Below are 18,949 nucleotides of genomic sequence, written 5' to 3'. Positions count from 1 at the left end.
TTATAATAATTTTCAATTGGCAACGAGAAAAATTCTTAGATTTTGTTGTCTTTGTGCCCATTTAAGCTTTGAATCTATAATATTTGAGTTTTCAATTCGTAATGGTGAGTACATGTAGCTATTGAATTTTCATACGTGGGGCAAATTCGTTCTGATACTATAAAGGAAGTTGATGTTCCACCTCAAAACAAATTAGCAATGGAGGAGTAGCCCAACTTCTTATAAACTCTTGAAAGATTTTCTAACTTTTCAATGTGGGATATTTTTACCTTTACATTCTCTTTTATATATTAAAAGAGATTTTAAATTCAAAACTTCATTTTTCATTAATAAAAAATATATATAAATTAAGAAACAATTATGTTTTTTCAGCCAACTAAGCACATGTATAAAAATGATGTGGGCTTGCACTTACATATGCATCCTTATCCTATAGTATTATTCTCCCAACCTCAAGAATCTCTTCCTTTTCTCTTTTTCATAAAGAAAATTAAAGAGTCTATATTTTTTTTTGGTTGCCCTTATACAACATGCATACTCACATATCTTTCCAGAAATCAAAATCAAAGATGAGATGCAAGTAGTCAAATATTTTTCTTGATTTTTTTAAATCATTCTAGGTTTTCATTTAATTCATTGAAGCTTTTATTAAAAGACATAAAGAGGTGCATCTTTGTAACATTCCACATCGATCAACGAAGAGGGGGTGATGTACCTTATATGTACATGCCCGCTTCCATCTAGCACGAGGCTTTTTGGGAGCTCACTAACTTCAGAGTTTTAGGAACTCCGAAGTTAAGCGAGTTTGGGCTAGAGCAATCCCAAGATGGGTGACCCACTAGGAAGTTGCTCGTGAATTTCTAGAAACAAAACCGTGAGGGCAGAGAGAGGGGCCCAAAGTGGACAATATCGTGCTACGGCGGATCCAATCCCGGGATGTGACAATCTTGGCTTATTAAATTAAACATATCTAATCTTATGGTTTTATTTATATTTATTTTCTTCCAATAACTCCATTCAGCTGTTTGCTTGCCTTGTCTTTATTCCAATATCTGCTTGCAACATTCAAAAGTGGAAGAAAATTGCATGTTTTGTAATTGTACTTAATGGAAATTAGTTTTTTTTTTCTTTTCAATCTTCTTGGAAATTAGTTAAATATTAAATTACTAATTAGCCCTGGACTACAATTATTAACAAATAAAAAATTTAATTAGTTTAAGCTTTTAGTTGCTTTCACTCATCTACTAGATTTTAATATTGAATTTAAAATCAAAAATAAGTAAATTAAAACAGTTAATGAAGATTTTATTTTATTTTAGCCATAAAATTATGCAAAGCTCAAAGGGTCAAGTTTTTATTTTTTATTTGTCTGAAAAACAAAGGGTCAAGCTTTACCTACTGGGAAAACGCAAGGAACCAATCGATCAGACAAAAGTCGACACCAACTGCTAAAAACTCGCGTGGACTAAACTATTCTCTCATTTTATGTTAGTGTGTGATTGGACCAAAACCCATTTTTCAGACAAGGATTAGAGTTGGCAAATTTGTGAAGACAAGTCATGAAGCTTCCCACGTCTCCTCGGTGAGGCCATACGGCGGAAGACCGTAGAAGCTCTGCACCGTTTCTCTCATACCAAGGTACTTTTCCTTAAACCCAACAAGGTACTCTGTTTCCTTTTCCTGGCCTTGAAGAGAAAATAACTGTTTGCTTGCTGAGAAAGTGTTGGGGAATGAAAGTAAAAATGAACAAGCTTTGGATTCTAGTGTTAGAACCGAGACTTTCAAACCAAACCCAGTTTGTAGAATTCAGGATAAATTTGGAATCTTTCTTCCTTTTTTCTTCTCATTTCCTCTCTCTCTCTCTCTCTCTCTCTCTCTCTCTCTCTCTCTCTCTCTCTCTCTCTGCTGTGTATTCTAATTATGAAGCTGTTTTGTTTTATAATGTTGAAGATTTGGTTCTTGAATCTTTTCCTGTTTTACTATTTATTAATGGGATTGTTTCTGCATGCTAAGATATTTGATTGAAAGTGAACCTTTTTAACTTGGTAGTATAAGAATTCTTTGTTCTTTTCTTAGTGGGAAGCTGGAAATGTTAGCTGTCTGCAATAGATATTTATTTTCTTGAATTTAATTTAATTCACTTGGAAATTAAGAAATGCAGGGGATTGTTGTTTGACAGTTGATAAGCAGGTTAAAGCCAATTTATTTCAACAGCTTTCACAGCTGTTAATTATGTACATTGGTGTAATTGTTCAACAATTAGTTGCATGTATTTGTTCTTAATGACTCTCTCTCCTCAATTATAAACTTGTGTGGTTGTGGAAAATGTGCAGGGTGGATTATGGTTATTGAAAATTGGCCAACAATCCCTAGAGTAGTTTATCAAAATGGGTCAGGATCTCTTATCTATATGTCAAGCAGAAACCAGGAGATTGCTGTGGATTGCGGGAATGCTGTTTGCTGTGATCTTAGTTGTCCGGCATCTTGAACTTCCATATGGTAATCTTTTATCATCTATACTATCTTCTACAAAGGTTCCTTTAGTGGGGAAAAGTGGCTTCCAAGCTGGATATTCACCATCTAATTCTGAGATTGTCGGTAACTTGTCGCTTTCTAATGATTTGAACAACACTGGTACATATGCAATTCATGAGAAAGCTAGCAATACTAGGAGCTCTGATTCTGTATTAGAAGGACATGAAGGCTCAAACAGAGCTTTAGAAATCAATGAAGATGAAGACGATGGTAAGGATGCGTCATCTGGAAATTTGGTAAAGCAAAATAGAACTATCATTGTGGAAAATATAAAACCCTTGGAGACTAATTTTGCTCAAGAGGGGGGTAGAGAACCTGAAGTGAGCTCTGTTGAAAAGAAAAATACTACAGATAATACTTATTTAGAAGGCAGGATTGGGAATGAAAATAATACTGTAGATGTTGTAAATTCTACTGCTGGTTTACCAGTCAGTTCACCTGCACCCCCAATGATGAATTCGTCACCGAGCACAGCTCCAGCAATTTTTGAAACAAACGTTGGAGCTCCCATTAAATCTGTTGACTCAAATGTGACTTCAGTGGAGAAAGATCGAACAACCCCTTCTGAGAAAACTGAAAATTCTGAGCAATTGCATAGTGACCTCAACCAAACAGAACATAATTCTTCAATGACCAGAGTCCCTGAAGTGAAAATAGAGCCAGAGGTTCCAATCTTGGATGTATATTCAATATCTGATATGAACAATCTTTTGCTCCAGAGTCGTGCCTCATACAATTCAATGGTATGTTTGAAGTTTAGATTCATGTTATTTTGAATGTGATTAAGTTCTTTAAATCTTCAACTCCTTATTCTTATTTTTTACCTTTTTTTTTTTGTGTGTGTGGGTAGTTAGCACAATGGTCTTCACCTGCTGACCAAGAGCTGCAATATGTAGCATCGCAGATTGAAAATGCACCCATAATCAAGAGTGATCCAACTCTTTATGCTCTACTTTATCGGAATCTATCCGTGTTTAAAAGGTAAGTCAATGAAATCCTTATATGTTTGAACTTCTTATAGTACAGTCGTTTTCTGAAAGTTATTGTGAACAAGACACTGTCTAATGATCTTACTGAAAAACATACGAAGGATATTTGAGCTGGTAAGTCTATGGATAGGATTAAATGACAACGTTGGACAGTTGGAGTATACATTATCTTGCAATGTTGGTTATTTCTTTCTCATTTAAAAATCATCCTATTTGTTTCAAAGAATTTCATAAGCTGCAAGTTGTAACTACACAATCAATTACTACTGCTGAAGTGAAACTATCATCTAATTTCCAGGAGCTATGAATTAATGGAGGACACTCTTAAAGTATACGTTTACAGGGAAGGAGAAAGACCTATATTGCACTCGCCATTTCTCAAAGGGATATATGCTTCTGAGGGATGGTTCATGAAGCAGCTGGAAGCTGATAAGAAATTTGTTACTAAAAACCCTCAGAAAGCCCACCTGTATTACTTACCCTTTAGTTCTCGAACATTAGAGGAAAGATTATATGTGCCCAATTCACACAGTCATAAGAATCTTATACAGTATTTGAAGGACTACGTCGACATGATTGCAGTGAAACATCCTTTCTGGAATAGAACTGGAGGAGCAGATCATTTTCTTGTTGCTTGCCATGATTGGGTAAGCTTTTCATACTCCCTATCTAGTTTGGTTGACCAGTTACTTGTAGGAATTCAAATTCTAATGAAGTACAAATTAGTTTCGATTTGTTTTACATATCATTTGAAATCACTTGGTTTGGTTCATCATAGAATCTGAAATGATGACTATACATGTTGCCTTGAGATGTTTATTTCCATTTGTTTGCTTTCTTTTTAACTGCCAATTATTGTTATATTATTTCTCCCTTTGGTTGATGACCAGTGACTTTGTTCTAGAGGATGGATGACATTCAAATCTACACGTCATTTGGACTAAGATTTTGTTAATACTTTTCTAATAAAAATCTACTTCCTCAGGCCCCATCTGAAACAAAGAAATATATGGCTACGTGCATTAGGGCCCTCTGCAATTCTGATATCAAAGAAGGTTTTGTATTTGGCAAGGATGTGTCTCTTCCTGAAACATACATCAAGAATGATAAGAATCCTCTCAGAGATCTTGGAGGCAATCGTCCTTCCAAGAGATCAATACTTGCCTTCTTTGCTGGGAGCATGCATGGTTATCTTCGGCCAATTTTGTTGCAGCATTGGGAAGATAAAGATCCTGACATGAAGATCTTCGGCAAGTTGCCAAAAGTGAAGGGCAACAAGAACTATGTTCGTTATATGCAAAGCAGCAAGTACTGCATTTGCGCAAAAGGTTACGAAGTGAACAGTCCGCGAGTCGTGGAGGCCATTTTCTATGAGTGTGTTCCGGTGATCATATCAGACAATTTTGTGCCTCCATTTTTTGAAGTTCTGAATTGGGAGTCCTTTGCTGTTTTTGTGTTGGAGAAAGATATTCCGAACTTGAAGAATATACTGCTTTCAATCCCAAAGAAGAAATATCTACAGATGCAAATGAGGGTGAAAAAGGTGCAAAAGCATTTTCTGTGGCATGCCAAGCCTGAGAAGTATGATATTTTTCATATGATTCTCCACTCTATTTGGTACAATAGACTCCATCAATTAAAACCCATTTGACATAGAAATATCTAGTCTTGTAAATTGTATTTTTTTGTTTTTTGTTTTTAATTTATTTAATTTATTTTTATGTTGGAATAAAAGAACCCTGTTGGGAGAAAATGAAATAAATAAATAAAATTAAATGAAGTAGCAGGTCGCATTTGAAATTTCAGAAAATTTTGTTTCATGAATTGTTGAGAAATTCTCTTGTATATATAAATGCAGAAAGTATATGTAGGTCATGTCACTGACTTAAATTTCTTGCTTTCCTGCTTTTTCTAAATTGTTGAAAAAGACTTTTGCTTATATATAAAAAAGGGCAGTGAATTTTTTTTTTCCTATTTCAAATCATTACAAAGTTTTATTGTATCACCATTATATTTAAGCAATTTATTTAGTGGAATTAATTGGAATCTCATTAAAATTGATTTATTTGGACAAACCTAAATCAACCGTTAAAGTTACAGAGTATTAATTAAATCCTAGCTATTGTTCCAACATGTGGCCCGACCATCGTTAACGTTAAAGTCAGTGAAAGACTGAACCTCTGATAGTCAAGGTTAAAAATAACAAAAAAGAAAACCCCCCATGCTAAGAGCCTCCAGCTTTCTATCACAACCGTCCGATCATGAGAATCTTCACTCAATCTACACCGAGATTAATCCGACGTCTACAGAGAATAGTTTACGATAAAGACGTCCACACCTTATCCTTGGTTGTCTGCGTTATAACATCTGACATGACCACTTTACCCTTCGACCGCCTCCATGCTCTGAACTTTCCCTCTCCAATTCGTATAAGGGTAGAACAGTCGTTTCCAATAAGTTTGGTAATGAATTCAGCACGCAAAAAAAAACTAAAATAAAATAAAAACAAAAGAGGACAGGAGCTGTTCTTCATCTGTTAGAAAAACCTTAAAAGCAGTTAAACAACACATTAACCTGCAAATCTATATATCCAAATATCCAATCTTCTTTTTTTGTGATTTTAATCTTTTTCTTTATTTTTGTCTGTCTTTCAATAAATTAGTCTTTGGAATTTTGCAAAGTTTATAAATTTTCGAGAGGAACAGAGGGTGAGCTGATTGATGAATTTTCAATGAGAGGAGGAGTAGGTGGTAACAAAAGGAAGATAAAAGCTTTATCCGATCAATAGCAGATAGAAAATAGGAAAGAGATTAATTGCACAGATTGGTAATATCTATGGCCAGTGCGGTGAAGGTCAAGAGCGGCAACCTAGATGGCTCTTCAAAGGGAAAGATTGGCTATTCTGTTACTAAGAAGAAGATTGAGAGCTCATCAAGCAAGCAGGTAGCTGATGTAAAGCAGAAATCTGTGCAAACTGTTACAAAAACTGAGGTACCCATCTCAAAGTTGATTGCTTTTTCTGAATTCTGTTTTGCATGGTCTTGATTTTTTGACCTTAAAGTTGTGTGCTTTTGATTGTTTTTCCAATTGGGTCAATTGGGTTTTTGGTGTTCTGAATTGGTTGAGCTGTTTCCAATAGATTAGGTGATATTGGGTTTGGGGTTTTTTTGGAGAAGTTTCTATGATATGTGGTGAATTTTTATTTGGTTTTTATTGATTAATTTGGTTAATTGACAATGGCATAGTTGATTGTGGTGCCACCTATGTGTCTCTGGTGGATTCTAGTTCTGGGTTTCAGACTTAATTGTGTTAATTTCATGTTGGATATGGTGAATTCAGTAATATTTGCTCAAATGTGAAGGTAAAACCAAAGCCAACTTCAGTATCAACAAAAAGTACCACAAAGACAACTACCACAAAGACCACTACCACAACAAAGGTGAAAGAGAAGAAAGTATATACTTTGGCAGGCCAGAAATTTGATCCTCCTGAAGAGGTTCTTCCCATGACTATTTTTATGTTTGGTTAAGAGAGAATGCCTATAGTTATAAGCTTCCACTCATCCTTGTGTTTTTTCTGTTTCCTATCTCCAGAGAGAACCTCTGAGGATCTTCTACGAGTCGTTGTCCAAACAGATACCAACAAGTGAAATGGCAGAATTCTGGTAACTTTTCTTTCTGTTCAAAAAGCCTTTCACCTTCTATTTGAACGTATGGAGTATATATAAGATGCTTAAATTAGTTATCACTGCTAGGTTAATATTCTTGGAAGTAAACTGCTTATCAGGCTGGCCCCTTCCATCAGAAGTTCATAGCAGTGAAAGAATGATGTAGGATATAGTTGATTTGATAGGCCAAAGGCAGATTTAGGGGGAAAAGAAATAAAACAATAGATAGACATAGGTCTGGATTCACTCCAGGGGCTTCGCATCCAACTTGGATTCACACCAAGGCTTGACTTCACACCAAAATTCCCATCGCATGAAAACATACCAAAAATTTTCATTCATCAACTAACTCTCCATTGAATTACAAGAGGAGTGTAAAGACATTAACCTAATACTTGACATGGGTATGGAAGATGAATCTTCTACGCCAATCACCGGTAGTGTTAGGCTCAGCCAATGTACATCTCACCACTGTCATCCTTGGCTGAACAACCTCACTAGATTCACCCTCAACATCCTCATTGCTATTTGGAATTTCAAGCTCACCTTGACCACCAGGTTCTTCTTTAGCACGGGCTGCAAGCGGATTTTGAGATGTTTCCTTTGAGATGTTTCCTTTGTGGTCCTCATGTATCATACTGTGCTTCTTTTCCTGTAGCATCTTATAGATCCACCATTAGAACCGGTTTTGTTTGCTCAACAACATTGGTTAACTTCAAATAATGCTCCAATTCTTGTACCACCTGATAAGCTCTCTCTAAAGAATTTGCATCGCGAGGAATCAACTCTTTTTGAAGCTCTGGACAAAGGCCTGTCCTAACACAGGAAAGGGTCACCAGTCAATTTACATTACATTGCAAATATGAATTCTTCAATTTAGCAATGTATTCAGTGACTAGCATGCTTTCTTGACGAAGAGCTTGCCATTTATCAAATAGGCGCTGCTGATAGGGCAAGAATACATATTTCTCCCTCGGTATTTCTTTCATCTCAGCCCAAAGGACAATTGGTTCTCCACCTGTTCTCTCAACTTGTATTTCAATTTTGGTCCATAACAATTTAGCTTGGCCTACCAATTTCATCTTGGCAAATCAGACTTTACGACTGTCAGACATCTCATACCATTCAAAATAAATGTTCCATGTCAAATAATCAATCAAGGAATACCTTAGGATTTATCTCACCATCAATAATATGAGCATCAGCCTTTATCGACCTCTTCACCTTTTAGTCAGGATCTTGCGCATGGCCACACTAAAAAATCTGTCTTTCTCTGTTTCTATCATTTTTCCTATCATGATTCCTCTCCCTTCCATCCACACTTTCTTCTGCTTCTGTTTCAGCCAAATGACATTCAGCAGCTGCGAACTGTTCTTCAAATCTGGTCTCAAGTTGAGACACTTTCTTCTACCCCACTCTTCTTTTGTTTGATGATGAGTCTTTGACCAGCTGTATTTGGTTGAATCCACAACTGAAGCGCTCAAAGCTAACCTGAACAATTTTTATTTTTTTTCAACACTTGACTCTGACGGATTATGCTTGACACTTAAATGAATGGATATTAGGCTGACAACCGTGGCCATTCGAATTAGATTCTAGAAGCACTATGATTTACTTAATGTATTCTTACATGTTATGTTATAACCTTTATCTGAGTGTAGTGAAAGGCAGTGTAACCTGAGTACATGGTTGTCAATTGTCTAGATGTCAGTAAAACAGCATGACTAATTTTGAATCACCTATATGGAATATTTAGATATTTGCACAATGTTGTGTATATGTGTATCACAGTTCTGATGAAAATATGGACCCAATTTTTTTTGGGCGCAAGGAATCCTTGTTGGAAATACAATATCCATTGCCTATACAATACTTCCAAGATTGCAGAAGTGGCTTTTCATTGATCCCTTGTTGCAGCAGTAAGCTCAGTCGTTAATGAACTTCTTATTTTCACTAACACGGTAGCACCCCACACAAATATGAAAACTAATCGACCATCTTATAAGAACTTAGCAACTATTCTTGGGTTCTTTTCTTTTAAGGGGAAAAACAGCATACTCTTGTTGATATGCAATAGCTATGATGTGGGTTAGTATGTGATTGATGTGCTTTGCCATCATTGATGTATTTGCAAATATGAGTTGAAAGGGGAAAGCAGATATCTTTTGTTTTATAAAGGAAAGATCCAATAAAGGACGTCGATGCTCTGATTTTGGTTTTGGATATGCTACGAGCTTTGTTTTTCTGTGAATTGAACTTTCCTCTAAAAGTTGGATATGCACTATTCATTTTTCTTTAAAATTGAGCAATGATGAGTAATTAGAAACGAACAACATAATTCATTTGCAGGATGATGGAGCATGGCCTATTGTCCCCTGAAAGATCCAGAAAGGCATTCGAGAAGAAGCAGAGAAAGCAAAAGCAACTCCGGTTAGGAACTCCTATTAAGTCTACAAAACCACCAAGTAAACCTGAGTCTACAAAACCACCAAGTAAACCTGAGTCTACAAAACCACCTAGTAAACCTGAGAGCTCACAGAGGCAACAACAGCAGGCATCTAAGAATGGTGATGTAAAAGGCAAGAAGAGAGTTATCAAGGAGAGCGACGACGATGATGACTTCATTTTAAGTCCCAAGAGAAGGAGAGCGTAAGCGAAAAATTAAAGAATCCCTCATCCTCTGCAGCAGTGTACTTTTAGAAATTGCTTAATTTAGATTTCTTTATTTTCAACTGAAAGAAGCCGGGAGCTGTAAGACATCACAAAAGGTGAGAGAGAAAGACATTCTTTATATTGTCTAACTTGTAGAAACAGTAAGCAAAGACTTTCAATTTACTACTGTTTTCATTTGTTCGACTTAGTGGTTTTCAGTACGTCATTTGTGCTACATGAATTCTGAGGAGCCGAAAAATAATGTTATTGTTAAGCTCTTCTTGTGCTATTTATCCCATTCTATTTTACAGGATGGAATTTCATCGAATTAGATTCACAAAAACCGTTAACTAGCTTTTTCATACGAAGTAAAGCATTTAGGTTTCTGATTTTTATCCCTTTCTGTTTTGGTAGTTTGATTATTTGTTTATGTATAACCAGATTGGCAATCTTTTCACTCTGATATATATGAAGTCATTCATTGTTTCTGTTCCATGTCTCCAACAGTGCTAGCTCCCCTTGTTCATAAACCTATCTATGATGTATTGCAAGTTTGCAACTCAAACTCAGTTCACAGGGTGAAGATTATAAGTCAAAACCAGAGCGGCAAGGCAATGTATTTATTTTTCTCAAAGGAGAAAGAAGCTACCATCAAATATGTGGTTCTAAAACCAATGCAATTTTCGCAAATCTATGCAGAGGGTAAGTTGCAAATCACATACATAATTAATGTCTGAGTAAAGGTTGAAGAGGTTTGGTTTCTAAAACCAGTGCCTCAACCAACTGAGATGGCATTACTAAAACTTGAGAGGTCTGAAACGCATGTGTTATCTGTCATATGTTATGGTGTTCATGGCATGGGAAGGGTCACCCATCAGCTCTGCATGCGTTTAAATTCAGACACATCCATTGGTAGAGTGGCATATGTGTTCAGAGCAAAGCGATAAAATCTTCTATATTACGGAGATAACACTGTTTTACTATTCCAACCAATCAATCAAGTGTGATAACTTTTCCACTTCAACAGCATTTTTGGACTATTTTGTAGCAAAGACAGAGCATGAGCTTCTAAATATGAGCACCACCAGTGGCTGCAGCATGGTCATACTCATACATTGCATTTGCCACAGACAGACTATGTACACATGAATGGAACATGAAAGCAGCGTATATTCTTTTCTGTGTCAATAATAAATATGATCAACAAATAAATCTGTATATTTAGATCATCAGGGGCCCCACATCCTATGTTGTAGATTAATATGTTTACATTCATGAGCATGCTTCACATGAACTGCATGTGAATGGAACATGACAATAGCATATCAATTTGGTGCAGAGATACATAACAAAAACATAAAATAAAACCAAATTATATATCCTATCCTCCATGAAAATTAAAGCCATGTGAATGTAGCAGACCACCCCCCTCTCCCTCTCCAGTCCCATCCCATATCCACATTTAAATCCAACAGAAAATACAGGCCAGTGGAGTTGAGTTGGACAAAACAGATATAAAGTTGCAACCACTAAGGTTTTTTTTTTCCCCCCCTCTTCTCTTTGAATAAATTCTGAGCTAAAGTTGTGTTTCACAGTTTCACCAACAAAAGAATTAAAAGACGCATTCATTACTAACCTGCATATGTAGAAACTGGTCAATTCTAGCCAAGGTACATTGAGTCCTTGAGAGCACCTGACAGATGTAATCTAAGTAAAACATTAAGTTTGATTTGATTTGATTTACAGGGTTTTTATTATTTGTGTCTGAAATCTGAATCCGTTATTCTTTGATCATCATCACCAAGTCGGCTGTGGACTTTGCTGAGATTCTAATTAAAATACCCACAAACAAGTCGGCTGTGGACTGGAGGGGTTTTATAAAATGTACTTTACTTTAAGTACGGTACAACTTCACAGCAGGCAAGCCAGAAATGAGAACCTAGCTTAATGACAGGCATGCCGTGAGTGTGTTTTGATCGTTGATGTGTGTGGATTTCACAATGAAACTCACACGAATTAACGGTGCTAAGTCACACACACGTAACAAAATCATAACGATTAACATAAGTGAAATTAAAGATTATGGGAGAAAGCGACCACAATGTGACAGCCACCATCCAATTAAACATCTATAACTACTTTGTGAGGAAAGCGCATTAGTAGAGTCTATATACCACTAAGCCATCACTTTTCAAATGCGCATACACGCAAAAGCCTAGTTTCCCAAATGCCATGCCTAATGCTATATAATATGCTAAATTTGGAAACAAATCAAAATCTTTGCTTCTACAACTGTAAATCAAAACCCTATAATAATAATAATAAAAACTGTAAACCCACACGAAAGCTGATTTGATTAATCAATTGCTAATTAAATCACCATCCTCAATTAAAAGCTAAGGTCCGTTTGATAATCATTTCAATTTTAGTTTTTAGTTTTTATTTTTCATTTTTCATTTTTTGTGCTAGAGCATAGAGGAAAAAAAGGGAGAATGGAAGTGAGAATGAGAGTGAAGATGGGATTGAGAGGGAATATGAGAGGGAAGGAAGGGAGGAAGGAGGAACAAAAGTGAAAACTAAAACTAAAAACTATTGGAAATTGTTTTCACTTTTATTACTCATTCCTCCATACTCCCCTAAATGATTATCAAACAGGCCCTATATTTTTTAGAAAAAATAACAATGATGTACCGTAAGTACCATATTTACTTTGTTTGGCAATTGCTTATATTGTCATAATGCAAAATTTTGGATTCAACATGTACAAATATATATATGATCAATTAAGAATTCATAATCACAACCTTGTCAGACATCGTGACAACATAATATTTTCTGTTACATTTAATGTATCAGAATGTTCTTTTATCAATGTTGAGCGCTTAAGAGGAACTTGTGATCGCTCGTTCCTCGTTTGTTCCAATCTTAATAAAAAGTTTCGAATCCGATTATACACTACATATGATATTCCATTCCGGCCCTCACTAATTTGGAAAAAGTCATCAACAGACTTATCTTGTTCGGGTTTTCAATCTAAAACCATGAATCAGATGAATTCGTGTACTTTAATATGAAAGTGGTATAGGATGAAGGTTGTTAAATGTTACATCTCATTCTATCTCAATCAAGAACACATCAATCTATGTACACGCTTGAAGCTCAAAATCACAACCTCATTGGTGGATTAATTGTTGTATTTAAAATTTCTCATTGTTTAGATAAATGAATGGTATTGAGCTTGTTTGTTAGCTATGAAAAAAAGGTAGATGCCAGCTTGGACTTGTGCCGGTGGATTGAGGTAAAAATTAAAATGGTTGTACGTGGAGGAGGAGTAGTAGTACCAATTGTACACTATGATGAGGTGGCGATTGATTGATCCAACGGGGTTTGGCTGGTTTTTGGGAAGAAAAAAATATATACCGGACAACAACAAAGTAGGGCATGCAACTCCTCTTTCTAACCGTTGGATCTGATGGATTCACCTTCCTCCTTAGGGTATAGAACAATAACTACCGTTGGATGTTATGGTCACCTAGGTCATGTGTCGTGTCGTGGCATTACGGCCACATGAACAATGCTTCAAACAAAAATCAAATTTGCGTGGCTGTGGATTTAATTTTGTACTTGATGTGGAACCATATACAAGATATGAAAACTCTAAGGACAGAGACTCTGAGATAATCCACGATGGGTCCAGGTTTATGCGAATTCAACAGCTCACTTAGGGAGGTACATTTCTAACTTCTTATAAAAGTACAAGTACCCTATGGGAATAATGAAGATTATATATCTAGGAGAATATCGATCGATTCATGATGGTGTATGCCAGTTTTGATTAAAAGAAGTAATACAATTAAGATAATAGAATGATAGATGAAGATTGAACTTTTGATGATTAATGTGGATATAGAATTATTGATAGAGAGAGTAACGTAAATCTTCATATAACGAAAATGAGAGGAATGGTAGGTACTTTCTTATGTGTATATTTTTCTTTATCTTTTCCTAACGTGTAACTGATTTGATAATCGAAACTGTCTACCTTTTAGATCACTTTCTAAAGACCAATCAAACCGGAAATTATTTAATTATATAATTGTGATAATGTTTTGGTTAAATTACTAAACGATTTCCCAGGAGAAAGAGAGCTAACATACTCTTATGAAGTAATTTGCAGCATTCTATGGAACCTAAAGGTAGGGGCCCTTTTATTTAATTTGACATAGAATTGTCATGGTGGGGTAAAGTCCATTTAATTGGATATCAAAGGCACAATGTAACCGTGGACCAACCACAATAGGAACCGTGGATGGGCCGAAGATCGATCATATATAATGGTTGGGACCCATCATGAGGTGTGGCTCTAAATATTAGTTTGGTGTTTCAATGCAACATTGCAACCACCACCTGATCATATATGAATTTTTCGGAAAAAATATCATATATGAATTTGGAGAATCACTCATCCACACTCCATTTTCAATTTGGACCCCTAGAATTAAGCATGTTTATTAACTTCTCGCAATGGGTATTGAAATGATTACGATTTTTGACTTCTTTTGTATCACTGATGCATTAGTATCGGAATTATCTTGACTCCTGATTTTCCCTGCAGTTACTAATACATGACGAATTAAATTGGGATTTTATCTGTACCATCATATCTCACTTCACTATGCTCTCACCACTCGGTACAATTGTGATTTTTGTCTTGTACTGCTGATATTTGTATTTATCTTACAATATGATGTAAGATATGACAATTATTTTAGTTGCATGCAGCACTGAGCACGGTCATGGCGCTATACACTCATTGATTGCCACCACTCACAGAACCTCTTAATCATGGCACACGTACTAAATGAAAACCACCCCATTATCATCTTCTTTTGTTTCTCCCTGTTTCTTTTCCCCCTTCTGCTTAGCTGATAGAAAATCTTCCTGCCCACCAAGCAGAAGCAAACTCGCAAAGAAAAGAGACAAGCTTCATACACATGTACCTTGTTTCACATACTGTATTACAAGATTGTTAGCTGAAGTCAATGGTTTTTCATGAATTTTGTCAAAAACAAAAACGCTCGGTTCAGATTACCCACCAAAGTAAAAGCAGACTCCCAAAGAAAGGACAAGCTTCATAAACATGCACCTTGTTTCATATCTTATATTACAAGATTGTTAGTTTAAGTAACTACTTTTTCATGAACTTTGTCAAAAACAAATACGCGCGGTTCAGATTAATAATTTGGCGACATAACATATCAAATTATCATATATGTAACAAGAAAGTGTAATTCGAGACTTCGATAAAGGGGTCGACAGGAGAGGCAAGGAGATAAGGGATAAATGAACAGTGAAACATGGGTGAAAAACAGGTAAAAATCAGAGTCTTAGACTACGAAAATAAATGGCTTGCGTGGTGCTCCTATAGAAAGGGACCCCATTGTACCATAGCCTCTAGCAGCGTGGCCATTTCGCTTATGTCCCTGGCCCTCCCCTTCTCTCTCTCTCTCTTACTCTCACTCTCTATAAGTGTTGTATGACTCATTGGGAAATGAATGTAGCAAAAAGATAGACTAACGAAGTAAATTTAAGCTATCTCTCCATACCTTTGCATGCTCCCACTTCCTTTCTTCTGCTAAGCCAAAGCTCCTCATCCTTCCACTACACAAAACCAACTATTTCCTTCACTCAGACATTTTCACAAACACTTGCAAAACACTACTAAAAATGAGCAGCGATCAAACCCAAGGTTCAGAGACTGAGAGCAGCTCCAATTCCTTCACCTCCACAACACCACCTTCCTCGCCTTCCTCACTCCAAAACCCACTCTCAGCAAATCTCCAAAAACCCAACTCCCCAATCCATCAAGAAATCGAATTGCCCGGCAAGAAAAACACCAAACGGGGCAGAGACTCCAGCAAGCACCCGGTTTATCGGGGGGTCCGAATGAGAAATTGGGGCAAATGGGTATCCGAAATCCGCGAGCCCCGGAAAAAATCGCGCATTTGGCTGGGCACCTTCCCGACGCCGGAAATGGCAGCCCGAGCCCACGACGTGGCCGCGTTGAGCATCAAAGGCAACTCAGCGATTCTCAACTTCCCTGAACTCTCCGACTCGCTGCCTCGCCCGGTTTCACTCGCTCCCCGCGACGTCCAAGCCGCGGCCTCCAAAGCCGCGCAAATGCACCAATTCGACGCCAACCCATCAATGTCGTGTTCCATGCTGTCCTCGTCCTCGTCTTCTTCGCTGTCGTCGCTCGTCTCTGCCATAGACAACCTGTCGACCGAGTCGGAGGAGCTGAGCGAGATCGTTGAGTTGCCGAGTCTGGGTTACGAGTCGACCGAGTTGAGAAGCGAGTTCGTGTTTGTAGACTCGGAGGACCAATGGGTTTACCCCCCTCCATGGCTGCAGCGCTTGGGGGATTGCGGCGGCGGGTATGTTTGCGATGAGTTGGGGACGCCGAGTTCAAGTGGGTTTGAGGGTTGGGAATATAATTAGCAATTTGTTTGCTAATTAGCTGTTAATTAAGAGTTTGTGTAAATGTTTTTTTTTTTTTTTTTTTTTTGGGTCAAGGAGTTTGTGTAAATGTAAGTGTGAGCTTTCTCTTAATTTGCTGGGTTTTTTTTTTTTTTTTTTTTTCTTTTTTGGCTTTCAGTTTTTGGCTCTTTTGGCTTTTTTCTTTGAAGGGCTTAAACTCTGATGATCTGCCTCTGTTTTTCACTCTGTTTTATTTTTTCCTTTTTTCTGTGTAAGTGTACAGTTGGAGTAATGCCTAGGAATAAAATATATTTGCCTCTGGTTGGTAACTTTTGGTGCAAATATAATAAAGCCTCTGTCTTTCTTCTTTTTCTTCTCTCTTCTCTTCTCTGCCTATCTTTTCCCATTTCAACATCTAAAATTCTTGTCCTAATTGGAAATTCCATTTGTGTTTCTGGCCATAAACAGTGAAGTATTACCAGCTCACTTCCATTGCATTCTGTCATGTTGTCGGGAATTCATTAAAAATGAGCAGCAAAATGCAAGAAGCAGTCCAAAAGAGGAAGAAAGAAAAGAGGGTCCTCCTCCATTTGTCCATCCAAAACCAGATGAAATAATGCAACAATAAGAACAACAACAGTGACACAACACAAGAGAAAAAGGAAAAGTCCTTTCCAAAAAAGTAGAGAGTTGAAGTTCTTCTTCGTAAGGGTTGGGTTGAGTTGAGTTATGATGAAGAAATGTTGATGGTATGATTTTTGGCAGATGCTAGATAGTGAAGCATGATGAGCTGTGAATGGGACAATGACAGGGACAACTTTAATTTTAACCCTGAAAGATGCAACAGCAACTAGGTCTGATATGAGCTAGTTTTTGCTCCCTTCCTCCTTTTAAACTTAAGCTCAGTCAGTCAGTTGATTTTTGGCTTCTGCTCTGTTTTTGGGTGGGAAAAAGACAGGCTCGCTCCTCTTTTGCTCTGTTTTGCTCTGTTTTGCTCTGTTTTGCTCCGTTTTGGGTGGAGATGAGACAAATAAGAGAACCATGCATCTTTCTTTCAGAACCTGACCCTCAAGTGTTCAAACCAAAAAAAATCTCACTACCTCTCTATTTTAATTTCAATCTCCAAATAATTATTCTTTTGAAAGCTACGTTCTCAACTATTTACACCCAAAAATAACCAGAAGGCAGATATTTTGCACAACGCATTTTGTATAAGATTGCATGGTTGGATGGCATTATTATCTCCTCTGTTTTTAAAGTGCATGCTTTCAAGTTTCAGCCAGTTTTTGGCCCCCACCCCCTTTTGAAATTGGTTTTCATGGTTGTGGTATGGGCGGACAAATAACATAGGTAACCATTGCCATAGGACTCTCCATGCCAAAGAGAAGGTAAAGGAGAAAGGAGCACAATGTTAGTGGCTAAAAAGGTAATTTTCAATTATTGCAGACATTGACCACTTTCAATTTGCTTCTTTTAGACCAAAGTTTTGGTGCTCCAATCTCATGCACTGCAGGGCCTGTTTCAAAAATAGTAGAGCACTTTGTGCTAATCATTCCTCTAATTAATTAATGACATAAAGCACTCCAAGTTTTTTAAAGTAAAACATGACGGACAACAGAGTCTACCCCAATAGAAAGAGACACTAACTTACAGATTATTGATTTCAGGTTCGAACTCTCGTAACACTTTAATAGTGTGTGTATGAAACTCTCCTCTCTTTTTAGTTTAGATTATCTTTTATATTAAAAAAAGTAAAACGTTACAATAATGTTGTAATAAAAAAATAATAATGTTGGATCTTCAACATACATCACAGCATCACAACCGCAGGTCAAGTTGGGGTAGGATAATCTAGACTCTCTAATAGTTGAGGAATAAAAACACCAAAAAATTAATTATATATACATTCATATATAGGTTAGGCCAAAGGCCAATGGCATGTGGGAATTGTAATACATACCTAACAAAATTAATTATTTGAAGATTGTATTAATTTCTATCTGTGAATGATTACTTCATCATGCTTTGCCTATTTCAGAATCCTAATCCAAGATATAAAGCTGTCTATATAAAATCAGGCAGTGCTCAGATTGGGATAGAAATCTAATTAAATAATTAAATAATGTATAATCAGAATTATGTAAAAGTATTATAGTGACGTTATAACCGCTAATCTGGTTTATTTCTCTTGTTAGCTTGTGATCGTGTCTGCAATAATCTGCATGGCCAAGAAGCTTTTCGAGCACCACATAATAATTATCTCAAGTCAAGTCAGCTAAGTTAATGATAGTTTATGCATAAATTTGGGATATTTTTTGCTAACCAGTCCAAAACCTTCTTAATTATAAAAGGAAAAGAGGGTTTTATAGTTTTTTTATTTTTTTATTTTTATTTTATGTGGTGTCGATAGACGGTTTGAAACTCAAATTTGGTATTTGATAGCTTGGCAATTTCAGAGACAAACCCTATAACCTAAAACAAATCTCTGGATATATAGAATATTATTAGAGACCTATCAGAAGCACACAGACACTAACATGCATATTATGGTGGTGAGTGGATTATATATATTCTTTTTAGGCTTACTTTTGGGAAATGCCCTTATGCTTTGCAATTTGTCTCAATTCGC

The 18,949-nt window shown here is 36.6% G+C and overlaps 3 protein-coding genes across 3 annotated transcripts; all 3 read left to right on the top strand.

The window, feature by feature from the left end:
* Positions 1,387 to 5,345, top strand: LOC18790357 (probable glycosyltransferase At3g07620). The gene is made up of 5 exons (XM_007225092.2): positions 1,387 to 1,638; positions 2,334 to 3,278; positions 3,386 to 3,516; positions 3,823 to 4,171; positions 4,510 to 5,345. The coding sequence occupies exons 2-5, from the start codon at positions 2,388 to 2,390 to the stop codon at positions 5,173 to 5,175; spliced, it is 2,037 nt and encodes a 678-aa protein (XP_007225154.1). The 5' UTR covers positions 1,387 to 1,638; positions 2,334 to 2,387; the 3' UTR covers positions 5,176 to 5,345.
* LOC18792144 (neurofilament medium polypeptide) lies at positions 6,026 to 10,208 on the top strand. Its single transcript, XM_007223886.2, has 4 exons — positions 6,026 to 6,515; positions 6,886 to 7,020; positions 7,118 to 7,188; positions 9,541 to 10,208. The coding sequence occupies exons 1-4, from the start codon at positions 6,360 to 6,362 to the stop codon at positions 9,842 to 9,844; spliced, it is 666 nt and encodes a 221-aa protein (XP_007223948.1). The 5' UTR covers positions 6,026 to 6,359; the 3' UTR covers positions 9,845 to 10,208.
* On the top strand, positions 15,039 to 16,656 carry LOC18793847 (dehydration-responsive element-binding protein 3). Its single transcript, XM_020562239.1, has one exon. It carries the CDS (start codon positions 15,571 to 15,573, stop codon positions 16,339 to 16,341), a length of 771 nt encoding a protein of 256 aa, XP_020417828.1. The 5' UTR covers positions 15,039 to 15,570; the 3' UTR covers positions 16,342 to 16,656.

The sequence above is a fragment of the Prunus persica genome, chromosome G1 (genome assembly GCF_000346465.2).
Source record: "Prunus persica cultivar Lovell chromosome G1, Prunus_persica_NCBIv2, whole genome shotgun sequence".
NCBI classification, from domain to species: domain Eukaryota; kingdom Viridiplantae; phylum Streptophyta; class Magnoliopsida; order Rosales; family Rosaceae; genus Prunus; species Prunus persica.
The sequence above is the reverse complement of the archived record's forward strand: the minus strand, read 5'-3'. Positions and strand labels throughout refer to the sequence as shown.

Coding starts and splice junctions, on each gene's coding strand:
- LOC18790357 (XM_007225092.2), top strand. CDS start 2,388: ATGGGTCAGGATCTCTTATCTATATGTCAAGCAGAAACCAGGAGATTG. Junction 3,279..3,385: donor GTGCCTCATACAATTCAATG/GTATGTTTGAAG, acceptor GTGTGTGGGTAG/TTAGCACAATGGTCTTCACC. Junction 4,172..4,509: donor TTGTTGCTTGCCATGATTGG/GTAAGCTTTTCA, acceptor CTACTTCCTCAG/GCCCCATCTGAAACAAAGAA.
- LOC18792144 (XM_007223886.2), top strand. CDS start 6,360: ATGGCCAGTGCGGTGAAGGTCAAGAGCGGCAACCTAGATGGCTCTTCA. Junction 7,021..7,117: donor AATTTGATCCTCCTGAAGAG/GTTCTTCCCATG, acceptor TCCTATCTCCAG/AGAGAACCTCTGAGGATCTT. Junction 7,189..9,540: donor AGTGAAATGGCAGAATTCTG/GTAACTTTTCTT, acceptor ATTCATTTGCAG/GATGATGGAGCATGGCCTAT.
- LOC18793847 (XM_020562239.1), top strand. CDS start 15,571: ATGAGCAGCGATCAAACCCAAGGTTCAGAGACTGAGAGCAGCTCCAAT.